At 38.6% G+C, this 25,299-nt stretch overlaps 6 protein-coding genes across 7 annotated transcripts in view; 5 read left to right on the top strand and 1 right to left on the bottom strand.

Moving 5' to 3' along the window:
* The first annotated feature begins 1,354 nt into the window (after nt 1–1,354).
* On the top strand, nt 1,355–3,708 carry LOC110856506 (techylectin-5A). Of its 2 annotated transcripts, none has more exons than XM_022104986.2 (7): nt 1,355–1,593; nt 1,654–1,900; nt 2,436–2,549; nt 2,638–2,791; nt 2,858–3,022; nt 3,107–3,204; nt 3,454–3,708. In XM_022104986.2, exons 1-7 carry the CDS (start codon nt 1,433–1,435, stop codon nt 3,610–3,612), a joined length of 1,098 nt encoding a protein of 365 aa, XP_021960678.1. In that variant the 5' UTR covers nt 1,355–1,432; the 3' UTR covers nt 3,613–3,708. The 2 variants fall into 2 exon arrangements, with proteins under 2 accessions (XP_021960678.1, XP_021960679.1); XM_022104987.2 differs by having other exon boundaries at nt 1,355–1,563.
* A 611-nt stretch (nt 3,709–4,319) lies between these two features.
* On the top strand, nt 4,320–6,171 carry LOC110856521 (putative thiosulfate sulfurtransferase, mitochondrial). The gene is made up of 6 exons (XM_022105006.2): nt 4,320–4,582; nt 4,719–4,835; nt 4,905–4,946; nt 5,029–5,109; nt 5,179–5,347; nt 5,785–6,171. Exons 2-6 carry the CDS (start codon nt 4,784–4,786, stop codon nt 5,843–5,845), a joined length of 405 nt encoding a protein of 134 aa, XP_021960698.1. The 5' UTR covers nt 4,320–4,582; nt 4,719–4,783; the 3' UTR covers nt 5,846–6,171.
* On the bottom strand, nt 5,916–10,029 carry LOC110856520 (transmembrane protein 45B). The gene is made up of 5 exons (XM_022105005.2): nt 9,702–10,029; nt 8,136–9,622; nt 7,793–8,057; nt 6,986–7,375; nt 5,916–6,577 (listed from the first exon to the last, which is right to left on the bottom strand). The coding sequence occupies exons 2-5, from the start codon at nt 8,192–8,194 to the stop codon at nt 6,341–6,343; spliced, it is 951 nt and encodes a 316-aa protein (XP_021960697.1). The 5' UTR covers nt 8,195–9,622; nt 9,702–10,029; the 3' UTR covers nt 5,916–6,340.
* A 593-nt stretch (nt 10,030–10,622) lies between these two features.
* On the top strand, nt 10,623–12,945 carry LOC118437775. Its single transcript, XM_035857123.1, has 2 exons — nt 10,623–11,480; nt 11,554–12,945. Exon 2 carries the CDS (start codon nt 11,557–11,559, stop codon nt 12,568–12,570), a length of 1,014 nt encoding a protein of 337 aa, XP_035713016.1. The 5' UTR covers nt 10,623–11,480; nt 11,554–11,556; the 3' UTR covers nt 12,571–12,945.
* Nucleotides 12,946–13,160: 215 nt separating this feature from the next.
* On the top strand, nt 13,161–16,839 carry LOC118437854. Its single transcript, XM_035857246.1, has 2 exons — nt 13,161–14,298; nt 14,367–16,839. The coding sequence occupies exons 1-2, from the start codon at nt 13,417–13,419 to the stop codon at nt 14,559–14,561; spliced, it is 1,077 nt and encodes a 358-aa protein (XP_035713139.1). The 5' UTR covers nt 13,161–13,416; the 3' UTR covers nt 14,562–16,839.
* Nucleotides 16,840–24,769: 7,930 nt separating this feature from the next.
* LOC110856546 (neuroligin-4, Y-linked) overlaps nt 24,770–25,299 on the top strand; it is a 44,506-nt gene continuing 43,976 nt past the window's right edge. The window contains exon 1 of the mRNA XM_035857132.1: nt 24,770–25,074. The gene's annotated coding sequence lies outside the window, so the exon portion shown is untranslated. The remainder of the gene's footprint in view (nt 25,075–25,299) is intronic.

The following is a 25,299-nucleotide window of genomic DNA, read 5'->3' on the forward strand; positions in this document are numbered from 1 at the left end:
CCACAAGCAAATGAACTGCACACACGAAGAGTAAAAAATTAAATGCGAGATAAGTCCTGTCAAGGCTGCGTTGTAAGCTAAATGATAATATCTCAATTCCGTTGTAATTTTACTGAACCACTAAACCACACACAAACTGTTAGTAGATCACTTTGCCAATAATATATCATAAAATACGTATGTAATGTACATGCAGTAAAATTATTATGCGGTATAAATGTACTAGCTGGTGCTTATATAAATCCGATCCTAAGAGTTTTCAGACGGATTTTCATGCAAAATTTTAATCCCTGATTTTGCAGCAGTCAGTGTGTAACAATTGTAAAGTGATATGATGTGGATCACATGCAAATATCAATTTTATGCAAATTTTGTTGTGTTACGCAGACAAAAACGATTTATGCATGTACGTACGTACAAAGCAATTTTATTCTGTATTATTTATTGGTTTGTAAAACTGACGAGCGAAATTGTAATTACAGTCATCGGCAATTTGATACATAACTTATTCTACAAAGTCGTATCGTACATATCGAGTTTCAGTAATTTGATACAATCGAGAGAAATGATTGCCTGAGTAAAATTCAGTTCGAGTTTTGCATGCAGTTGTATAAATTGATCATTTTTATATGATTTTGTTGGTCAATTTCGTTAATTACACGGCACTTGATGCTCTACTTTCACAGTTCTTCACGTAATTTTCTAACCACGAATTATGCTGATTCATCATGGATTGGTGGTCCATTGATTATATTATTTTACTGTTTTCTCTTACATAAAATTCGGGATTTTTGTATGTAGTTCTCCTTAATTGATCAGATTTATCATCTTGTTGACAATTCTAAATGATGACGAATTTCCCTATTTCTTAATAAATATGGTGACCAAAGCAGGCTTCGTTGACATCATGAATTTGTTGTCGATACACTTGTTTACTATTTTAGTACAAATAATATATAAATGATTTGCGATAAAATTGGGTTGATCCCAAGTCGAAGATCACTTTTTCATTGACAATTCCAAGAACTCGGTTAATCATTTGATGTCAAAAAGTATGTTAATGTCAAAGCTACATATAATACTGATACATGTATTAGGTCATCGGGCTATGCCATGGACATCAATTCATGCCATTGATTCGATCCATATATTATTAATTATTGTGCAAAATGCTACTCGCGTCACATCTCCATGATTTTGTTACATATTTATTACTAATCTCCTTTAATTTGTGGGTTTGACATGTATCGAATCAACACTTGGCCGGATGGGTCACTTCCTCCTCCAATGATTAAGTGTATGTGTAAGAAGATGCGAAAAAAACAATTTGCAAGTATAAATTTAAGCCGACTGGAATTCGCAAATTCGTGACATTCATCAAGAACATCTTGCCCTGGGTGGTATTTATATTTCTGAGTTCAAAATCCTCATCATGAAAACTTTTGCAACGTTGGCACTGCCATTCTTGGCATTTTTGTTGACTTTTTTCCCACAAAGTGGTGAGTCTGCGTACACGCGTGGTTATGCTTCAAGTTCCACGACAGCCGAGCGTTCTCGACAAGGGTCAGTATTACACAGTTTCGACAAGGAAAAGTATGCAAAAGTTTGATTATAATTTATCTAGTATTTTAATTAATTGTATCAAATTTTCAGGGGGTATGAAGTCGTGATTAAACTGGAAGATGCTTTCGGCGAGGTGGGCGAAGACTTGAAGCTGATTAAAGACCTCGCCGCGGACATGCGAGTGGTCAAAGCCTTGTTGGAGGACGTTTCTCAAGACGTCAAGGAATTAAGGCAACTTGGTCCTGATACAGAAAATCTGATCGAAGGGTCCAACACGGACCGTCGAGTGTCGCAGCATTCATTTTCGTCGGGTAGAAATCGTACGCCTCCGTACAGGGTAAGATTTCAAATAAATTCAAGCATATTCCATTAATCTCCAATGTATTTCTTGGACTGGACATCGTCCAAAATAATTTCGGACGTCTAAATTGTTCAAAAGCGTCCAAGACTGGGAAATGGGGCAAAATGTTATTTTTTTGCAAGTCTATGCACAGATATGAAATCTCCAATTAATTTTGAGCATTTTTGTGTGTAATGCTAAGAAATTTGGAAAAACTTTTGTTTTCACATGTTTTCTTATGGGAAATTAAGAAATTTCTAAACCATTCTGTATTATACGCCAAAATACTCAAAATTAATGGAAGATTACATATACATCAATAGAGTATCAAGAGATTCAATAATTAAGAATAAGAATTGTGACATTTTGCCCCATTTTCTATTTTGGACGCTTTTGAACATGTTAGACGTCCATAATTCTTTGTCAAAACTGTTTAAAGATGATTTTTGATAGTGGTTAGAACTAAAGCAAACCCCTACTTAATTCAAAATTACATAAACATTTTCAATATCTTGATCATATTGTTCCGCAGCCTCAGTGGGAAGTATCTCTTCCAAAACTTAATTGTGCCGAGCTTCGCCTCAGTGGTCAAAAACGATCTGGCGTTTATAGCATTCAACCCGACCGAACACAAGCTACGTTTGAGGCAAGTTGAGATTTGAGCTAATTACCATGTGCATAAATATATAGAGGTGTTCATGCCAAATAAATGCATCCTGTCCTAAATACGACAGACCTACTGCGACATGACGACTGATGGCGGTGGTTGGACCGTTATTCAACGCCGCGGTGTCCTCAATGTTCCAAAAGCTGTCAGAGAAAACTTTTACAGGACTTGGAAAGAGTATGAGAACGGATTTGGCTCTGTGCGCAGTGATTATTGGCTCGGTCAGTAAATTATACTAATTAACATTCAAAATTGTCATTATAAATAATTTTATGCAAATATTTAAGGTCTCGACAAGATTTTCATGCTCACCCAAGACTGCAGTCATGAACTCATCGTAAACGTGACTGGTTGGGACAACACGTCCAAATTTGCGAGGTATGGTCGATTCAATATTTCTGGAAAACAAGACTCGTACCGCTTGGCTATCGCCAATTATACTGGAAATGCGGGTAATTAGATAGATAAATAATATAATCAATATTATACCATTTATTCATTCATTTAATCACTAAATATATTTAACAATGGTGAAGGTGACGGATTACTGCAACACAATAAAATGAGGTTTTCCACATATGATAAGCAAAATGACCAGAATGGGGACGAGAATTGTGCAGAACTTTATCGGGGGGTTAGTACATACATATTTATTGCGTACATATAAATAAATTGGTTTGTTCAGTGGCAACAGAAGCGTGGGGACGGAGGGACAATGTCCCCACGGTTATTTGATGACCCCATCATCTCCCCATCTTATACAAACCCCTCCCTCCCCCCATCCTACAATTTGAATGTCCCCACATCTTCCACAGCCACTGGGCTTGTTATGTAGATAAGCATTTGCTTAATAATTAACGTCGTGCACCCTGCTAATTTTCAGGCGTGGTGGTACAAGGACTGCTTTTGGTCCAATTTGAACGGCGAATACAGCGACGACGGTGCAAATGGCGTGATGCCGACGAGATCTGGGATGGAATGGAGTTCTCGACACTTTTATTCCTATATGAAAACGGAGATGAAAATTCGACCAAAATGCTAGTTCTCTTTTTTACTATACACTTTTCATATTTAATTCATGTTCATGAATAGAATTCAGAAATTAATAATAAAAAACTTATTTAAATATTCAATTCAACAATGCCCGATGTGCTTATAAATATAGCGATGACCTATTTCTTACATTCTTGCCATGATTATAACCCACGCATGCATTCAAAAGATGATGAATAATCCTATTTATCAATGCAGTCCAAACAATTACCTTGAGTTTATTTTAATTTGCACAAATCTTAATTTGCATATTATGACGAGTGAGTCGTCCTTTGTCTGCTCTCTCGAGTCAAGTGGTCGAACCACTGAGGATGGATGAGAGATTTGCAATTATTATGCAGAATTATTGCATACATTGCTACTACCTATGTACACAATTTTTGCAAATTGCATAGTTTATACGTCCAATGAAAGTATGATCGCGTTAAAAAAATTGGAAAAAGTAACATCAGTCAATGATCTTTATAATATCCGTTTTATTACTTCCATGCACAACTTTAAGCATGTAATCATTCCGATTTAGCATGAAATTGAAATTGTAAGCAATCGCATCGCATCTCGTGTTAAACGAGTTTCATCGTCCAAGTCTTTTTATGTAACTTGACTACTACTCATACTCTGGAGTGACTGCATCTGTCCATGTGTATGTACATACATACATCTATCTGGCTGCCTATACGTGTTGCTTCAATTCAGCCGAAGTTTTAACAAGAGAAAAAAATCACAAGAATATACACAAATGTACAACTTGTTGGTTGCTGCTACATACACAATAAACCAACTTTTAGGTAATTGCACCTGGCTAAAATAGAGTTGGTTGGTGTCTCGGTGGTGTAATTTACTCTTCACCTTAAACCACACTATTCAATTCACTTTACAACATCCATTTTAAGCCAAACTTTATTACAAGGCAGAAAGTCGATAGTGTTTTCTTAGTTCTTCCAGCAGGATCTCTGAAGGTAAATTTATTTCATTTCATGTCAAAGAAATATTTAATACGATTTGATTGTGGTTAAAATAAAAATGCAGATTTGCTAAATCATTCTTTCTATTCATATATCATTCATTAATCATTTCTCTCTCCATTTTTTCCAGTATACGTTTGAAGTGCTCAAGTTGATTTGCTGCAAATAACTTGAAAATACTTTGTCATCGTCACAATGAGTGGAGATGGAGAAGAGAGTGGCGAAACTTCGGGGCCAATTATTCAAGGTGACAGTTTAGTCATGCTTGGTAATGTTTATTTAATTGGTTGATGATAATTTGACTGAATGATTGCAGATATTGAGTTCGAAGATCTCAAGAAAGGTCTAATTGATGATGGTATTAAAATTAATATTTAACATGTATGCAAATGGGAGAAAACTGTGAAGAAATGTCATAATTACTCAAAATTTTATTTTAGGAACTCTTAAGCTTGTCGACGTCAGAGATCCGCAAGAGTTGGAGACTCAGGGAAAAATTCCAAAATCAATCAACATCCCTCGTAAATTTAATATTGTTAAATATGTATTTACGTAATGTCAGAAAGTTAAGGATTCCAATTTTTAATTAGTTCCCGAAATCCCTGATGCCTTCAGGAACCTGTCGAACGAAGAGTTCTCCAGCAAGTATGGGTTTTCGAAAAATGATGACAATCTTGTGTTCTCGTGTCGCTCTGGAAGAAGAGCAGAAGCCGCGATCAACCATGTCTTTGGTGGAGACCCTTCAATATCGAAATTCCGGTATTTTATTAACTAACCTTCGGGGGTGGCAAAATACTTGGCCAAAATACAGCATTTTGAGCTCCGTTGTTCTCAGGGTTTGGATTTCCAGGGCTGTTACACCCAGACAATTATAGGAATCTGCATACAGAATACAACGGTTGACGGTCCTACGAAAATGCATGAAATGTGAAGAAATTAACTTTTTTGACATAATTATGATCATTATCATAATTATGATAATTTGATACGGATAAAAAGTTACTTTCTTCACAAAACGCGTATTTTCGTAAGACTTGTGTATTCTCCGTATAGCTTTTCGTCCTTTTGTGGATGTATGTAAGATAAAAGCCCTGAGAACATCAGAGCTCAAGATTTGACCAATTATTTTCCCCATAACCGTATTATTAAATGGTAATTGATACTAACAGTTGATTTCCAAAATTTTGTACATACAGATTGTACCGTGGGAGCTTTATGGATTGGGAGGCAAAAGGAGGGCCAATAGAGAAGCCTTAATTTTTTTTACAATGACAATCCAAAACAAGACATTTTCCAGTAATATATCAAAACTATGTATTGTATTTCACAATTTAATTGTATCAATGTTTAAAAATCATATTCATATCAAATAATTCTTATGGGTGAAACAAGCAATAGTTTCAGACGAATTAAGTAAATGTGACAAATTGCCAATATTTGACGTCAAATGTGTATCTATTTTACCAAAGTACAACATAAATATGCAATATTATTCAAACTTCTACTCAAATCAGTTTTAAGCTTTGTCGCTCTCGACTCTTGTGAATATTAAAATGAAATAAATACTTTTTCAAATTCTTTAACCGTGCGGTTATAATACGTTAAATATTTTAATTTGAGATCATAGACACGTGTAAATTACAAACCTTTTCGTACAAATCTAGAAATAATCAGTCTTTCGAACTAATAATACTTAATTAAAAAATTCTTAATTATTTTCCTTATTGCTTAAATACCCATTATTTTATAGATTTAACAACACCCAATCCTTTCGTAATAAATGGCTGATGATGTGTTCCTCTCAGACACAAATTTATATAGGATTCCAACTATTAAGATAATGCCAATTAGATGCCACGTCAGATATGAGCTGGCTCTCATAACTCCCAGCACTGTATTGTGGTCATGTTCAGGCGAGTGGTTCTCCATAGCTTGCTGCACGTAAATTTGGGTTATCCCATTCAACGGATTATGAAATGAGAATGCAATCTGTCATTACATAAAATACACGTTTTTTAATTCAACGAATTTGAATTACTAACAATGGAGGTCTCAGATTAGAGCTCTCTGATTTTGAGCAAACTAGTGTCAATTGATCACAAATTTAATTAATAAGACATTTGCAAAAAGACACGACCTCCCAATGGGCACGTTTGGCATAGATATTTGCATCCGAACAGGAGAAAAAGCACAGTAAGCTTAGAAAGTGTAAAAAACTTTCGAACGAGTTTTCTCCTCTTTTTATACAAATATTTTCGCCAAACCTGTCAATTTGCAGATCGTGTCGTGTGAAAATTTCATACTAATTAAATTTGCAATCAATTCACACTAATTTGCTCAAAATCTGTGACATACGACTTCCATTTTAAAAATGTTTGTAGTTGTAAATATATTTACCTGGTACAACCAGGATCCAGCCAACGCACAGGAAATCCCCCGAACCAATGCGACCAGTACTTGTTCATCATATTTAAACTGAACCAGGGACATGACGCCCACACTGATTGCGACCCAGGCAAGTGTGCTATGGTAGTAAATCTGAATCGCATCTTTTCCATGTTTATGGGACAGGAAGAGAAAGCCAAATACGATCCAGGTTATCGACGGTAGAATGAATTCTGTCCCCTTTGGAAATCGGCAACCCAGTCTCGTGTGGTGCAAAATATTTACGAAGGCGTCGATGATGAAAAAAATGTAGATCGTCATGTGCTGACCCTCAACGATTGGATTTCCTCCGTTGCATACGACCCAGACGTGACAACCGAGGTCTACGCTGGCATATAAAAGCTGTGGTCAATATTAAAATATTATTTATAATCGTTTAATTTAATGTAGAACTTCACGATGAATCACCAAAATCGTCAAAATCAGCACATTTTTAATCATTTCTCGGCTCTGGGAATTTATTTTAAAATTCTGGACTACAAATTTGTAGTCAGTAAGTTGATTTAGAATGGCAATGAGTTTTTTAAGCCAGTTTCGATGAGTTTCAATTTTTCTGGAAATTCTGAAAATTCAGGTCTCCTCCTTCAAAAAGTATCAAAATCTGGAGTGTAATTTTTTTAAATTGGCAACGACCTACTCTATGTTCAAATTTGTCGTCCAGAATTTTAAAATAAATTCCCAGAGCTGAGAAATGCTTAAAAATCTGCTTATTTTGACAATTAGTCATCCAGTCCTGCGTTAATTGAATGCAACACACACCTTATAAAATCCTTCACAATGCAATAACCCCGGCATTTCTCCGTTATACGTAGCAGTAAACGTTCGGCGTCGTATACTTGCCGAATTTTTGCTCAAATTCATTTCCAAGTCGGGGTCACAATCTCGCATCAGACACGCATTTTCAGACGCGTCGGTGTCCTTATAATCGGAAAAGTAGATGTCGAGGGCGTTGTAAATCCACCAGAAGCCCATGAGTAGAAACGCCGTCCCTGGGAGCAAATGACCCGGAAAATGGAAGTCGTGCCTACATTTATGTATTTTTAAGGATTAATTATTTGCAAACGTAAATAATACAGCATTTTTCTTGTATGCAAAAACTTACCGCAAAACTTCCAACACTGTCATGTTCACAAACTTGTCGTTTTCTAACGTGAACTCCATGATTTTTGACGGTCTAAAATTATGTTGCTTGATAAGATAACAAACCCAGAATGAGGATTCGTCATCTTGTTTCCAAACTTTATATGGGATTAGCACCGTGCATCAGTTTTAGATTTATTTACTGAGAAAGTGATTACTATGCATGCACATACCAATAATAAACATTATGGTGGCAATTGGAGTGGGAATACGTGGTAATCGAGGACGTTTATGACAATCCCTGTAACTAGATTTCAAGTTAACGCTACGCACATGTATGCAGCATGATGCATACATAAATGCATTGACGTCATAACAAAGTGCATCCCTTAAACACTAACTCTTTGTTGTACATAAGCATAACGGATGCGAGATGCGCTAAACAGAGATGATGATGATATGAAAGTGGTCGTAATAGGATGCAAACCATACTTGAGATTAGAATGGATTTAAGGAATAACCAGTTATGACGAAAGATGCGTGCATGAAAATCCGTGTGTGCATATGATATCCGTTGTCTTGGTTAGTTCTTCTCAGAATCAGAGAAGCCTGTCCTTCGCTTAGAAAAGTTTCCTTGTTAATTTATGACTTTATGAAATTGGAAATGTAATATTTTTTAATTTCCTTCCACGAAAATGTGAAAATGCATGAAATATCGTAGCGTTTATGACCACCTCAAACCTTCCAGCACGTATAGTTTATTTGCCTTGCATGTTACACTGGTAATAATAAATAACACGCTTAATTCTTCCACCTTACCTACATTCATATGAAATACTTTCTAATACAAAACTTACTCCGTCCGTTACATAGATTTTATTTCTTCTCAAACACGTGAATCATATAAAATATCCCTAGAAAACCCCGACATTCCCATCAGAGTAAAATGGGCCAATATAGATTCCTACAAAGATAAGCAGTCCTTGCCCCACCAGCATCAACCCAGTCGCTGAATAAGTTCGCCCTCCACCACCACCACCACCTTCTAATGCCTGCCTGCCCAACACTTTTGGGTCCAAGGCCCCACACCCGCGCCAAATCGAGCCCACCGTCATGCTCTTGTTCACATTGAAGGTCACCATAAAATCCCCCGCGTGGTCACCGTTCGCCACCAAGCATTCGGAATGACCGGTCAAATCCGTCGTGCGAAACAGGGTCCAATTATGTCTCCCTGTGAATCCGTAGGATGAGAAACTCATGGGTTTTTGTAGTCTTAAAATGCGCCCGTCCAAAAATAGGTCGGGTTCCCCGTAAAATCTGGCCCTCGTGTGAAACTGGATGGCTGGCGTGTCCAAGTCTTGTGACCCAATTAGAAGAATCGAGTTGTACTCGGCCGTTACATTTGGAGTGTTCCATGTCCCACAAACTTTTCCATTTTTCCCATCGCCATACACATTTTCGATAAATCGGGCTGTCGGCGTGGTGCTAAAGGTTCCGAGGACTCGCCATCTGAAAAAGTAGGAATGAATTAATAACTCATTTCATTTCTCTGTTCATCGATGATAACTAGGCCGAATTAATCACTTACAATCCTCTCACGACGCAATGTGATTTAGCAATCTTCCCCACCGAATCGGAACTCAGGTTGGACTGACTTTCGTAAAAACTTTTCTGTTTTCCGGTGAAATTCTGTTCCGAGTATAAAATGATTTCTTGGGGTCGGTACGCTTCCACGGGTGACCACAAATGTGGGGTGCAGGAAAGCAGGGTAAAAATTGGGAGGATGGTGTACCCCCACCACTTTCCACCGGATATCATGACAATATGTAAATTAATGTTTATTTACATATGCTAATAAATGCGAACAGAAATGATGGAAGGACAATGCTCAGTAGGAACGTTACGTTCGGACTGAGACGTGGCGACTGAGATTTTTGCAGACTTTGCACGAGAATTTCTTCTCCTTTCTTTCTGAGATTTTCATTAAAAGGCACCCAAGCGGTGGGTGGATTAAATTTCTTTAATACGGCGTTCCATTTCCCCACGAGGCGTACCTTTCTGTGCTGCATGGAGTCACGCAATGTTTCCGACTCCTTCAAGTTTCGACGCTGGAGTGATATTTTAGCTAAGTGCCGTTTTAGATGGGATCTGCGCACTGTTTCGAACCGTATAAATTCCAGCAATGACTAATACAATGGTCGGACATGCATATCTATTACGTAAACAACGCATAAAACTTATTTTTTATGAACGTCTTGATTTTTTCGGCATTTATCACTTTGCAAATATATATATGGCGTTATTTTTGTGGGCATGTACGGACTGAGAAAAAAAGTTGCGATTTCTTTACTTTATTGATATTGATTGCGTGACGGGCGATAAGGCAAAGAAAGGTACGTACTACTGCACATAACCGTTTGTTTGCAATATGTTTTTCGGTATCATTCTCTTTTTTTCGAAAAAAATGGGAAGGAAATTTGATAGCTCTGCTTGTTTTATAAGAATTACTCATTTTAATTATGCCGGATTGAAACGTTCTTTTCATAATCTGTTCAATTCGAACATGTTCTTTTTGGCACGAACTTCCTCAGACGATTCATACCTGTCAGGTAGATAATGTCAGATTGACCATTGAGCTATGTTCCACTACATAAATGTCCATATTGTGTATCTACCTACCCATTAAATTAGTACGCATTTCAATTTAACGCACCCTAATAATTACATCTACGTTTCCACATTAAGACCAAACTCGTAAGGATCATCGATCCATCACCGTATTTGCATAAGTTGTAATGCAGCCATACACACAAACATATTTGTCCAAGCATTAACGAAACAGCATGCCATATTCACACCATATGCCGACCAGCCAGGTAGGTAATAATAATAAGTAACCGTATATTTGATGACTTTTTGCTCCTCACCTTCTTGCCCAACTGCTCGCCATGCACAACTTTCTCCGTGCCTGGATTGGATTTTGTGCTCCTCATACTTATTCCGCCTGCACCGAAACCTTAATTACATGTTGCTCCCGTGTGTTTGTGTATGGATGCAGGCATATGTGGCTTTATCGGATGTCGGCTAGCAGGGGTTGGTCGTCGAATAACAGCTTTTATGTGCTAAACAGGTATGCCACACTCGCATCAATCTGGAAGGTTTCGTAGCGTAGCATAGCGTGCTTTGATATCGATTTTATTATTAAAATTTTGAATCCTGTCCGGTGGTTGCAGTGCATTCATTTGTCAGTTACTTAGTTGCCAGCCAAAAGTCGCACTGACTCTCGGTACACATTTCTTAATTCACGCCCGACTCCTGATCCAGTTTCACATATAACTAACCTGCTTATCTGAACTTATAATAACCGGTAATGATTTCCACTTTCTCCAATTAAAAAGTCCTCACCCTTTAAAACAATTTTTCATCAATTACTTCACCAGGAAATGGAAACCAGTACCACCGACGTTAAATTGGAGCCGGAAGGAAAACCGGAAACCACAAAGGATCCCGAGACAGAGGAGTCCCAAGAAAAAGAAAAGGACACTGAAGACGAGGCTGGCGAAGAATCCAAGAAATTACTTGACCCCGAAGACCCCACCATCACCTCTTCCCCTGCGGAAAAGAAGGCATCCTCCACCTACGAGATTTCCGCCGCGCTCGCCAGAACGGCGACATTTGCGCAAAAATTGAAAACCATTTCCATCGAGAAACCACCCACGCGAAATCCGCTGGCCTACATTGGAGCCGTTTTCGGCCTCTGTTTCGCCGGGACTGCGGTCGGTCTGGGGATCTGTTGCTGCGTGGGGAGCTTCCTCCTGTTGGAAATTATCCCCATCGCGGCCATCGTGATGGGGGCGACGTACTGGGATCGGACTCGCTACTGCACCGCGGAAAACGTTCCGTTGCTCCTGATTATTGGCGGAGTCCTTAAAGTGATCCATATCACGCTGTCCACCGCAGCCGGGAGGGATCAATCCAACGCGAGGAAAGTTGTGGAGAACATTGCGGCGAGTAAGAAAAATAAAAAGAAGGACGACGCGGATGTCGAGGCGAATGTCGAGGAAGAGAAGGATGAGGCAGGTGAGAAAGATGAGAAAAATGGAGAGAAAACTGACGATGGTGGGGAAAACACGGAGGAAAAATCAGGGGAAAAAGATCAAGGTCAAGTCCCCGTTAGTCCCCCTGAAGGGAACGCCTGGTTTCGATTGGGAAACGCATTGTTGACCGTAGCCGAACTGACGTGGTTTATCACGGCCACGGTGATCATTTATGGAATGTACGCTACCGTTTCGTACTCGAAGGAAGACGCCAACCTGGAGAATTATTGTCACCAGACCCTGTACAGATTTGCGTTTTGGTATATTACCGTTTTCTACGTTTTGTTGGGATTGGTCATCTTTGTTCCGTTGACGTTGTGTTGTTGCGGACTTGTTGCATTGTTGGTGGGGTCAGAGTAGGATTTTTATGTGGAGAGTGGAGAGTGAGGAAATCTTGCAATTTATGGCTAAATATGTACGTATGCAAATTGATGCTTATGGAATCCATGCCTTGGTTAGAATTTGCAGGAATGTGTAATTAATTGTGTTCAATATTTGCTGTACAAAGTGAGCTTAGTTTGGTTACGATTATGCGTATGCATTCATGAAGATTATGAGTAATTAATTTTAATCGGGGGCATTTTGTAATTACTAATATAAATATACAGCAATTATGTATACTAATAAAAGGCTTTCAATGTTATGCAATCTCCTATTAAATATGATACATTTTTTGGCTTCGGTTTTTGAATAAATTGCATGAATTTTGTTCATGCCACATGTCATCATCACAAATGCATTTGCATACATACAGGGTGGTTAAAATGTCACGCTACAATGGAAAATTTTTCGATGGGAAAAATCCATAAATTTCCATTAGTTACCGAAATTTTGTCTCTAAAATGCAACATTTTAAGAATTTTGTCATCAGTTTTGATAATAACTTATAAAAATCTCAATCCCAAATCTTGTAACTAATGGAGATTTAGGGACTTTTCCCATTGAAAAAATTTCCATTGTGGCGTGACATTTTAACCACCCTGTATTTCTAAAATAAACTGGGTGAAGATGACCCATATGTTATCAAATTGGCATAAAGATTCAAACGTTGCTAGGCATCAAATTCCAGACAAACCCCGACTTCCAAAATTTTAAATATTCCAAAACCCAATTAAAAATTAAGCAATCCTGCCGTAAAATTCAATCATTCCCGTATAATCCACTCCCCCCCACAAAATTGGCAGTTTCCCAATAATCCCCTTCCCGATGGAGGACCGCAAAATCCTCTCGGGCACCACGACCATCCCCTCACCCTCCCCAAAACCAGACAAAGATCGCACCCGCCCCCGGAAAAATGAAGGAACTAAAAGCAGCACAAAGACAAAAGCGACGACCAGCTCGTCCGTCTCGGGCGCGACGTCCGTCTCCTCCTCGACCACCAGCGCCCCCTCCGAACCCCGAAAAGATTCCATCAGCGAAACCATAAAACGCGTCTCGGAGGAACATCCCCCCGCAAAAAATCCACTCGGCTACTCCGCCGCCGTCATTGCGGCGCTTTGTTGCGCCGGCGCTGCGGTATGCATGATCATTTTAATCTTCTGTTTCCTCCAGCTCATCCCAATGGCGGCCATAATTGTGGGCGCGGTGTACGCCAATCAGAACAAGTACTGCCCAGGCGCGGACATTCCGACCCTCTTGATTGTGGGCGGGGTCCTCCAAACGTTGCAAGTCATCCTTTCCGAAGCATTCACGGTCCACACGACGATCAAAAAGTTGGCGATGATTGAAATCGACACGGAAGCGGAGGGGTCACTGGACGCGTCGTCGTCAAATAAGTCGACGATGACGACGAGTTCGAGTAAACTTGCCGGCGGCGGCGGCGTTGCAGCGGAATCACTGCCGATACGGACGAATTCTTCAAATCAGGAGAATGAAAAGGGACACTCGGTCAAATCTCGCAGCGTTTCTGTCGCTTTTCTCCCGAACGCATCGTCAACCCAGCCGACGACCAAGATGGCGGTGGAGATCGTGGTCGTGGAGAAGAAGAGGGACAATCTTGGGACGTATTTCCACATGGCGAATACTATTTTAACGGTGGCGAATGTGCTCTGGTTTTTTGCGGCGAGTATCATCGTTTACAAGCTTGAGGTAAATTTTTAAAATTAAATTTCGTTAATAAAAGATCAAGTTTTAAAGTTAAAACTTTGATATTTTAGTCGAAATTGAACACGAAACCGGAATATCAGTGTAACGAGGGTCTGTACTGGTTTGCCTTTTGGTACATCACTTCCTTCTACATCGTCTTGGCTATCGTGCTCATCGGCGTGGTCATGTTCATGTTCAGTGGGCGGCTGGTGGGGTGGCTCTTCAAAAAGTGGGATGCTCAGCAAGCTCACGATCAGAATAATTAGACACGTGTAGAGAGAGACTGAATTCTTCTAAATTTTTGTGTACTTTCGAATGGAATAAACAATTGAATGTAACCTTGCTTTATTGTTTAATTGCTACACATTTTTCATCTTTTCTATTAAAATATTAATCCATCAAAGACTGATCAAGTACAATTATAAATTTGAGATATTTCCATATTTGTATTAACATAGGACTCGATGCCTCATCACTAAAATCGTCAAAATCAACATAAATATTTTTAGTGATTTCTCGACTCCGGGAATTTATTTTAAAATCTTGGTTAATTAATAAAATGAAGGTAAGATTTTAAGTTACTTTCGAATTCTAATTTTTCTGAAAACTTAAACTTGAGTGAGATGTCCTCATTCAAAAACTATTAAAATCTGGAGTGTGTATTTTTTAATTGGCGACGACCTGTCGTCCAATTTTCTGAATTTTTTTTCTCTCTGTTTCTCTCTGAATAAATTTCTAGAGTCGAGAGGTGATTTAAAATGTGCTGATTTTGACGATTTTGACGATGAGTTCTACGTTAAAAAAATGTTCACCTTAAAAAATGAAAATATAAAGACATGAACTCGCAACCCCAAACCCAATACCCCAAACACGCCACTTAATTATCGGAATTCCCCACTTTGAAATTAATTCTCAAGTTTCACTGGAACAACGCAACTCGTCCGTCCCAATGCTTGAACTACATCCATCAAGAAATGCGACATACATAAATTGCGCCGACAATTTTACAACCTCCCAAAAGTCGAATCAAAAGTCTTGTGCGGAATAATTGGTACAAACAAAGTTTAATTCTCTCTCTAAGTACACCCAGCTAAACTATTTCTTGACTAACTGCCGCATGCCATGATGCCACGAGGCTGTGTGACAAAGGAGGAAATTTATTGTGGAGAGCAGAAGCAGTAAACCAAACCACGGGAAAGAAAGTGTTAAGCCAATAACCGACCTCATCTTGGTAACATGTCCCCTAAAGCACGTTTCTCGTTTCCTTCCTGCGACTTTCTCCGTCTAATCCACTCCTCCTCAACATTCCAGATTTATCCGAGTCAACTTTCCTCGTTGAATTGTTACATCATTCTCCTCACCCCACTCTTCATAAGATGGATTAGAAAGCTCATTTTCCGCTGGAATGCGTCTAAGTGGAGTCATTAACTATCTATGTGGGGTGTGTGTGTGGTGGTTTCCGAGTCGGGATGAATTTAGGAATGAAAAAAGCAGTGGTTTTAAATTATTTCCCGTCTTTTACATATTTATCCTCTCTCAAAACGGGTGTCATTTACAGTGGCGTATCATCTGCTGTACGACTCAATTCACTTCACTGGCGTATGTACATATACGCTTTGTTTAGCATGCTTATCTTATAATTAGTACATATGCACCAATACTTTGAATTAAATACTTGAAAGTAAATTAGTGAAACTGCGTTTGACAACAACGCGTTATGAAATTTGTTGTTCGTTATGTACATAAATATACGTGTGTACCTTCAGCGATATCAAATTCCTCCATATCCTGTCAAACGCAGATTCTTTAATTGTTTTCGATTCGATGGATATGCAATCGTGACAGGTAAACTGAGGCAGATTTAATTACTTAAGAGTTCTATCCTACATACTTAGGAACACACTAAAAATATCTGGTGACAAACGTGGCTATTATGCTTCCGCTTGGTGATAGACTGTCACCGAGCTGTCCCCACGTGGTGATTCCCACGCCGTAACCGAGCAGTATGAAATTAATAATATGATATTATCACCATCCGGTCCTAGTCACATATTCTCACCGATCGGTGATAATCCGGTCGTAAAATTTCTTAGAGTGTAGACAAATGTCGAATTATTGTACATATTTCGCTAAACTTTCTTCCATCCAAACAAACTGCATGCATGGAATGGGTTTGACATTTACATTAAAGTTCGAATCTACAATAACAATATGTTCCCATTAAATTGATAAGTAAATGATATTGTGGGGATTTGTGTGAATGAACTCGTTGGATGGAAATGTTGCCGTAGGTGACCGTGGAAGCAGGGGATGAATGAGTGGTGGATGAGTGTTGGAGATGAGAATCAGTCGTGATGATGAGCACAAGTTATCACAATCAAAATAGTCACATTTACTTCAGTTAAAAATATATTGATGTACAAATTGGGGCGAAATTGAGACTTGTGGACTTGAGTAACAAAGTGACGTGGTCAAGGTACGTACAAAAAGAGAATGACAGCGAGGAGGGAGAAATGACCTCCTTTTATAGGAGACTGCTCAAGGTAATGGAATATTACAAAAAGGACAAAAGTAAAAATAAACTTGAGCAGAGTGAATGATTTGGACTGGAAAAGAGAATTGAACTGCTGATAGATAGGCAAATTAAACTGAGCGCATTGGCTGGCAAAGTTGAGAAAATGGTCAACTACAGTCAAAATCTGAATTACATACACAATGAATGATAAATAAGAATATGGTCATAATCATAAAATTACATAAAGCAAATGAACTCAAACAGATATTTCAAAAGATATTTACACATTTCACAAGATAAACATATCATTTGATAAGCTGCCGAAATGTATATGTACATACGGCTGAAAATCAGGATTTTATTGTTCCTCGAATTGGTTGGACTACAGGTTTGTTAAGTAGATAGATAGGAAGAGACAATACGAAACTGGGTGGCACAAACATAGAGAAGATTGAAAAAGTGGCCATAACACTGAAAGGCTACATAAAAGTGTCCCGCATGAGTAAGCATTTCGCGTATATCGTCCCTGAGCAAGTAGAGATGTTCACTTGGTCCGTCGTCCTCGTGGTGTACACAAGTCTTCTTGACCTGAAGTAGTTAGAAATATATTTACAATGCCCGTTGAAAATGTATTTCTCTTATCGAATAATAGGAAAGTCTCTCCGGAGAGAAATCCGTTTAGGCAGAAAGTCCAGTCAAGTGTGGGTTTTCGATGGATATCCACACATTCACTGCTTGCATTAGAACTAAGTGGTCGAAAAAATAAAGATGCTACGTATCTATCTATGTATGTACATCCACGGAGTGGTCACACATTTGGTTACTACGTACGTACATATATCTATTTATTTGTATGTACAGGGTTTCGCTGGTTTTAACCACTGTCCAAAACAGGCGTCTAAAATCGGATTTTAATAGTTTTGGACACCCAGTTTTGGACGCCCAAAAGTGTCAAAACTTGAAAATGAGGCAACATGTTACAAGTTCATTACTGAAACTTTCGATAATCCGTTGACGTACTTATGTGTAATTTCCTGTTAATTTTGAGCATTTTGGTGTGTAATGCGACATGGTTTTGAAATTTCTCATAAAAAACATGCTAAAACAAAGTTTTTTCCAAATTTCGTGATATTACACACACACCAAAATTAATGCGAGATTACATTTCTGTGCATAGATTTGCAAAACAAATCGTTAATAAAGAACTTTGCCTCATTTTTTAATGTTGGACGCTTTTGGATATTTTTGACGTCTAAAATTATTTTTTTACGCTTTTGGACACTTTGACGGTGCCCAGTCACATAGACTTTCAAAACGAAACACTGTATCTCTATAAACGATATTACGACTCATCCCCATATTGCGTTAACGTCGTCGTCGTCGTACGTAAATAAGATCTCGAAAAGACTTTCAGTTGCGAGTTAAATAGATAAGCTGAAGGAGACAAGGTTCAAGATTGTCTACTCTACGATTCCGAGTAAAGAATGATGCTGCTGGATCAGAGGGAACCATTTGTTTTAAAAAAGTCCTGCCTTTTGTGTCATGTCTTTCCGTCCTTGCGACTTTCTCCTCGCGTCATTTATTCCCATCCTTCGTAACAAAAGCAACGCAACGTAAATATTTCCAGTCGGCGAGGTCTGGTGTAAACGGGGGTGGTCGTCGTGGTAGAAACCTGATTGAAATTGCTGTCCTCTTCCGTAATAGATGGAGGGTTGTGAAAGTACACAGGCGATGACGTGCCAAAGACGAAGAGCAAACACTTAAAATTCTTTAGAAATTCGCACTCCCCTCAGAAAGTGATTCTTGGGAAGGATGGGAAATAGGTGACAAAGTCATTGTCGAAATTATATGGTATATAAACATGAAGGTTTTCTGCTTGATGCTCATTTTATAAGTATTTGAAACTAATAACCGGAGGGCGAATATGTATTTAACAGAAATCCCTGAAATTTGTAACTATTTAATATTTACGAAAAAATGCCAACAAAGAAGGGTATCTGTTATGGTGATCGTTTTGGGCTAAATTTCTTTGAATTTTGCATTATTCTGATCAGTAATTAAGGCGATATTTTGGGCTAATATATTTTATCAAAATCCGGTTGGTTGTCAGTGGTTTTTGATTAGTAAATAGGGCTCAATGATTCATACCCCGATTTAAGGCTTGGGGAACCGGTTTGCCAGTCTGTCTGTTCGTATGTCTGTTCATTTTCAACTTCGTCAAATGAACCCCGATTGATTAAAAACTTGACGATTTGGCAGATTATACTACCAAACAATTATTCAGTGTGTCTACTATAACTTGAAGGGACCCGTTTGAGTCCCTTCCAACCCACGAATGTAATTACCGTTTTTATCTTATCGGGCTTTGGTGTATAGGCATTGAAAATGTTATGCAAAATGGTAGCAACGCGCAACATGGTTACCATTTTATTAATACCTGTGGTAATTTTGCATGGTTTCCATTTTATTCCCTGTTTTTTGATGCATTTGAATTTATTGCTCGAAATCTAGAAATGTACCATCTTAAATTCTTTGATGAAAAATCACCAATAGTATGATCATCAACATATGCAAATATTTACAAAATCGTTCGTGGGCTTCGTATTTTAATTTGCGTTTTTGTTTTTGGCCTATCTAAATACGTGTTAAACATAGCCCAGGAGAATATTTGTTTCTCCACTTGTGGACATGTACCATTGCTGAAATTTTCAGGAATGGTAGTTTGAAAGTTGTTTGATATCGTATAAAAAAATCAGAAAAATCGTTCGTGGGCTTCATCGTTTTATAATTCATCGAAATTTAGCCCAATACGATCGTCTTAATAGATACCAAGCTTTACAAAATATGTACGAAAAAAATACAAATTTTCGCAAACATTAATATTTCTGCATGGGTTTATAAATTCTCTGGATTTTTGTAGGCGAATTTCTTTTGACAAAAAATTTAGTCTAGTATGGCTAAAACATTATGGCTAAATAAAATATTTTACAAAATACATGTATTTTTGGAAAAATATCTGAAAGATTTAAGCATTTTCAAATAGCAGAAATATTTCTGAATATTTGTATGTCAAAAAACCTAGAAATATGTAACAATACGTAAAAATATTTAGAAATTTTAGTGCTCTATGCGAGTTAGGAGACATACCCACAAAGTCATCAAAAGAAATAGTTGAAATTAGTTAATATAATAAGTACATATCCGCCCTCTGATAATAACCATGTCAGTCAGCCATTGTTCAAATGTACGTACATGCATAAATACCCCAAAAATATCTTACAAATTTTTATGTACATATTTTATTTAACAGTAGAACCCCCATTTCACTTACATATTCTCTGAACAGAATCGCGGAGAGATCGATTGTTATTTTGCATTGTTCATTCCTTCAACATTATTGCTTTTAGATTAGGCGAGCTTTCTCTCCTCGAAGAGTTGAGCGAGGGAGAGATTTGGCTAAATCCGAATATGTACTTCCCATTCTCTCTGCAAACAAAGTGGGGAATCCAAGTTTCCACACTGTTCAGAAAACTTGTTTGCTTTCAGGTTCTTCTTGAAGAAAAAGAGATAGTTGAGCAGATACTGAATTGTTGTACGTCCGTATTATCCCTGTCTCCCCCTCTCTCTGCTCGGCAAATGTTGTGTGTTCTTTGAGGTCAGGAATAAATTGCAAATTTTAGGATAAAGACATCGCCCCGAGGTGCCCCACTAAAGTAACTCACTCACTCCTCCGACAAAATGTGGATGTATCGCTGCCTTACTTCTTCTATTTTACATATTGCTCGTCTCACTCTCCATTGTATCAAGTGTGGTGGGTTTTATATAGCAAGGTCTTAAAGAGATACGTACTTGTCATCCATGGTGTTTTACAGCTTTCACTCTCCGAGAATCAGTGTTTCGTTTCTTGCGGGGGTGCTACATTTCTTGCACTGGAAATGAAGAAATGCGAGGTGCAAGAAACTGGGAGAAAGTGCAACAAATATGCGTCATTTAGCCACGTGATGAGCTTGGTTTTGTAAAAGGAGGAAAATGTGTATATTTCCGCTGCATTGGCATCAGTATTCGTTTCTTGCACTGCAAAGCAAAAAACACAAGAAATGCGAGGTGCAAGAAACTGGGAGAAAGTGCAAGAAATATGCGCCATCCAGCTACGCCCCGTATGAAGTACAGCGGCGGGCCGTAGTTTCTAGCGTCTTGCATTTCTTGCAGGGCAAAATACCTGCAAGAAACCACTTTCTTCCCGTTATTTCTTGCACGTGGTTACTTTCACCGGAAACACTGCCCAGCATAGCAAAATCTTGGTTGGTGTGAATATTTAAAGTTGTTGAGTTCATATGTACGTACGTCGTACGAGATGGAGCTGAAATTAGACGGGGACTAAGACTGCGTGGGGTGTGGTGGATGTTATGATATGGTCGCACCACCCACCCACCCAAAGCTCTACGGGTATTATTTCATTTCAAATTCTGCAAGAAGGCTTCTCAAAATTCCGCACATACGCTTTACTTTTAGCCACCACACTTTATTATCCTTCTGGTGGATTGAACTTTGTTCGTTATTATATAACTCTTCGGGCCCTCATCAAAACAAATTATGGGCGAGAGGAGTCTCATAGTCTCATCCCGTCCAGAAATAAGGTTCTCATGGGAAGCGCAGTGTTTTGTTCTTCTTGGTGCATCCCGAACAGGGGTGTACCGCTACTCGGGACAATATTACTAACGCACGGTACTCTATGTCACAGATTTTAAAATGCATGATCTGGGCCCGACTCATTTGAAAGTATTAATAAGTAGATCATATATACAAAATTCCCAACTTTCACACTCAAAATTTTCCAACACAAATCAAAACATGTGCAAAAAATTATAAGCAAATGCATTTTTTGTGCATATTTTGATTTTTCCTGGCAAATTTGTTGTGTTAAAGTTGGGGAATTTTTTGTATCTAGAAATGATCTAAAGAACGTCCGGGAATGAATGGGAATGCGCGCTCTAGCGAGTATATTGACAAATCAATAAACCCGCGAACTATAATAATTTAAATTTCTGAAAGCCCACTTCATTAGGGTCAATTTGGTATATCACTCTTAAATTTCAAAAATGGATAAGGGTAGAAGAAGCTTGTTTGAAAGGGAGCTGTTAGCAAAACGAGTGATGGAGTTCTACAACACGACAGCCAACCGAGACTCCAAGGTGACCTGGAACTTTTTTAAGCAGGAAGGAATTCCAAGTTCAAATGTGTATTCCTACATAAAAAAGTTCAAGGATTCCGAAAATGTGCAATTCAAGAAGCCAGCTGGTCGTCCGGCGAAGCTAGCGACCACTCGAGTGAAAAATAGAATTGAAAAAATTTTCAAAACCAAGCCATCAACGTCAGTAGCTGTAGCTGCCAGGAAAGTCAAAATTTCCAAAAGCTACCTGGGGGAAATTAAGGTCCATAAATTAGGAATCAAAGCAAGGACCAAAAAACCTGCACCAAATTACAAGCCCGTACAAGAAAGTCGGATCAAGGATTGCTGTCAAAAATTGTTGAAGAAAATGCGTGGAAAAGTAGTGATCCTGGATGACGAAACGTATGTTCCGGTTGACCCTTCAAATCTTCCAGGGCGTCATTTTTTTCATAGCTCGGATCCCTCTGAAGTGGCTTATGAAGAAAAAGTACGAAAAAAAGACAAATTTCCAAAGAAATATTGCATTTGGCAATGCATCTCCAGTCACGGACATGTATCAGACCCGGTAGTTCTCGAAGGGAATATCAATCAAGATATTTATCTGAAAAATTGCGTCAAGGCTGGATTGGAAGCATTTATTAATAGGTTTCACAAAAATGATAAAGTTTTGTTTTGGCCTGACCTCGCCACTTGTCACTATGCAAAGAAAGTGACCGAGTACCTCAGAAAGAAAAATATTGATTTCGTACCAAAAGATATCAACCTACCTAATGTACCCCAACTCCGCCCAATCGAAAAATTCTGGGCACGTTCTAAGTCAGTATACTCCCGGCTTCAAGATGTGCCTGACACCTTTCGAAAATTCAAAGGACGATGGAAGAAAATCACCTCGGAAGTGGCAAAAACTTCGGGAAAAAATTTAATGAAAAATCTTCGCAAGAAAATCGAACTAGTCGCCAACGGGGGTGTGGCGGCCTTAGCTATTAATTAAATTATGTAGGTACGTATTTGGTATTATACATATGCAAAAAGTTTAAAATTCCGATAACTCATTGTGATTTTATGACCACATTTTCAGACCATTCCCATTCATTCCCGGACGTTCTTTACTTATAATCTTTTCACAATAAACTCATAAACTCCTCATGATCTACTCTACCTTCAATTTTATATGCAGGCCAGCCCTAGATCACGCATTTTAAAACCTGCGATTTAGCAGGGTACTCCACGGTTTTACCGGGTATCGCTGCACCCCTGCCTCCGAACGGAGGGGTTTGTAGTGGTGGGGTTTATTTCGTGAAATAAAGACCCAGATAAAACCAACGAGTCCTTCCTGGCTGGTTTTCGGTCAAGTTGGTTTAGTACCTTACGTGATAATCTCTCCTTTTCAGTTACTTCCTCCCCACTTTGGTGTTGGTCTTATGATCTGGTGCGGTGCGGTTGGTGTGAGTGAGCAGTCTCTCAACTTTTAAGTTTGATCACACTCCGGAATTCTGAATTTGAAGTGGAGTGCAAAGTTTTTGACCAGCAGGACGTGAGTTTCATACACTTTCTAATAACCCTTCGTTCAGTAAGTAAGCGGGCGGAGGAGGAGGTGTTGATGTTGAGTGCAAGTAGCCGAGAACAAACAAGAGACATGAAGAGACAACCAAAAACCAAACCACTCGCGTATGTACAATAAACTTTTACAAAGGGAAATATTATATCTTGTAGTGCAGAGAGAAAAGAAAATATTGCTTAAATCACGAATTTTGGCAGAATATATAAGAGCATGCATTTTGTACAGTAAGATCACAGAAAAAAGTAAGTGGGTGTATTTCAAAAGAAATAAAGTTGAAAGTTTTGAAGGGTAAAATGTGAAAACCAAATAAATAAGTAAAATGATCTCGTCTCCATCGAATACAATTTTGCCATTTATGTAGAAATAGTTTTAGTAATAAAAAATATTTACGTGGCGGATAAAAAATGCAGGTAAAATTTTTTACCTGTTTAATTTGGTTGAATTTATTCACTTCTCCTGAAACTTGTCGCATCATCGAAACCAAAAGTATTTTGACTTGAAATTACTTTTGAAAATGACTACACACAAAAAACTACTTGATTCGATTTAAAAACATAGGTTTGAACTATGCATATGCGTTTCCGCTTTCGATACTGCAACATTCTACATTCCTCTACTTTCTCCGAATTTACGATAATTTCCCAACTTTCATATCCAAATATGGATTCCCTTTAAAGTAAACATTTTTTCCTTTCATGCTGCCATACTTATTTGCCGCTTTATGCATCCATAATTCGCATATATTCCACATAGGAAGTACAATTTTGATCCGGAATGAACTCGAATTGGTAAAAGAAATCGATTCGAATACGATCTTACCCAATATGCGGGTAACGTATATATGAAAATTCCCCTTCATTCATTCATCGCCATTAAACCAATTCCACTTTCCCCCCTCTGACCCATCAACCCGCATTCACACCAATCTTGTTTAGAGAACAGAACAGAACGAGAGCAAACACAATTTGTAGAAATTTCGCATTCACCCAAGAATGGATGGATGATGATGGAAGTCGTGCGGGTGAGGAGACGAAGGTGCTCCTCCTGGAGAGATAGAGAAGACAGGCCAACGATCACAACCCTCCCTCGCTCATCCTTCATCTCTCATCTTCCGCTTCCTCGTGGTTTGGTTTTCGTGGAACAAGCAAAACTAAAAGTGCTGCTGCTGCTGGAACAAAACTCAAAAAGTAAACGGAAAAAGTCCCACTTTCACCGCGACCACAGTTGTGCTCAGAACATGGCATCACAATCCACGAAAAGAAGAGACTTTGGTAAAATGTTACAGGGGCGAGAAAGAAAGTTCTCAGAGCAGAATAGGAGCGGGTGCTGGTCGTCGTGTTGGTTGGGTATGAACTCAAGTAACTCAAGTGTAAACAGTGAGTTAGTCCACAGTCGGTGAAAGTGCGCCGGGATGAAAGGACTTTCTCTCTTCTCTGGGAAAGTGCACTGCTCATGCATTGTTGTCCTCCTCCGATCGTAATCATCATCGCTTGCTGTGCTGTTGGTGAATCCTGTACGAAAATCCAACGTGGGGTGAGTTTCACTTAAACGCAGTCACTCGGATGTAATTCATTGCATCTGTATCTCAATTTCCGGCTTGCCGTTAGTCCAGCAGACCGAGCGGAGTGAGTGAAACGCTAGAAAAATATGTGCTATTTGTGTTAATCAAATCTATAAAAAATAAAATAGTACGGTATTTTTTCTTTGGAGAAAGTATAGGGTCAAAATTATACGCAAATTTCCGAAATAGTGAGAACT

This window comes from Folsomia candida, unplaced genomic scaffold (assembly GCF_002217175.1).
Source record: "Folsomia candida strain VU population unplaced genomic scaffold, ASM221717v1 Fcan01_Sc016, whole genome shotgun sequence".
Classification (NCBI taxonomy): Eukaryota; Metazoa; Arthropoda; class Collembola; order Entomobryomorpha; family Isotomidae; genus Folsomia; species Folsomia candida.

Excerpts from the sequence above, each read along its gene's own strand:
- LOC118437854 (XM_035857246.1), top strand. The coding sequence starts at position 13,417 with ATGGAGGACCGCAAAATCCTCTCGGGCACCACGACCATCCCCTCACCC. Across the intron at positions 14,299-14,366 it reads TCATCGTTTACAAGCTTGAG|TCGAAATTGAACACGAAACC; the intron begins GTAAATTTTTAA and ends TTGATATTTTAG.
- LOC110856520 (XM_022105005.2), bottom strand. The coding sequence starts at position 8,194 with ATGGAGTTCACGTTAGAAAACGACAAGTTTGTGAACATGACAGTGTTG. Across the intron at positions 8,058-8,135 it reads ACAGTGTTGGAAGTTTTGCG|GCACGACTTCCATTTTCCGG; the intron begins GTAAGTTTTTGC and ends ACATAAATGTAG. Across the intron at positions 7,376-7,792 it reads ATTGTGAAGGATTTTATAAG|CTTTTATATGCCAGCGTAGA; the intron begins GTGTGTGTTGCA and ends TATTGACCACAG.
- LOC118437775 (XM_035857123.1), top strand. The coding sequence starts at position 11,557 with ATGGAAACCAGTACCACCGACGTTAAATTGGAGCCGGAAGGAAAACCG.
- LOC110856521 (XM_022105006.2), top strand. The coding sequence starts at position 4,784 with ATGAGTGGAGATGGAGAAGAGAGTGGCGAAACTTCGGGGCCAATTATT. Across the intron at positions 4,947-5,028 it reads GAAAGGTCTAATTGATGATG|GAACTCTTAAGCTTGTCGAC; the intron begins GTATTAAAATTA and ends ATTTTATTTTAG. Across the intron at positions 5,348-5,784 it reads CCTTCAATATCGAAATTCCG|ATTGTACCGTGGGAGCTTTA; the intron begins GTATTTTATTAA and ends TTGTACATACAG.
- LOC110856506 (XM_022104986.2), top strand. The coding sequence starts at position 1,433 with ATGAAAACTTTTGCAACGTTGGCACTGCCATTCTTGGCATTTTTGTTG. Across the intron at positions 1,901-2,435 it reads ATCGTACGCCTCCGTACAGG|CCTCAGTGGGAAGTATCTCT; the intron begins GTAAGATTTCAA and ends ATTGTTCCGCAG. Across the intron at positions 3,205-3,453 it reads GTGCAGAACTTTATCGGGGG|GCGTGGTGGTACAAGGACTG; the intron begins GTTAGTACATAC and ends GCTAATTTTCAG.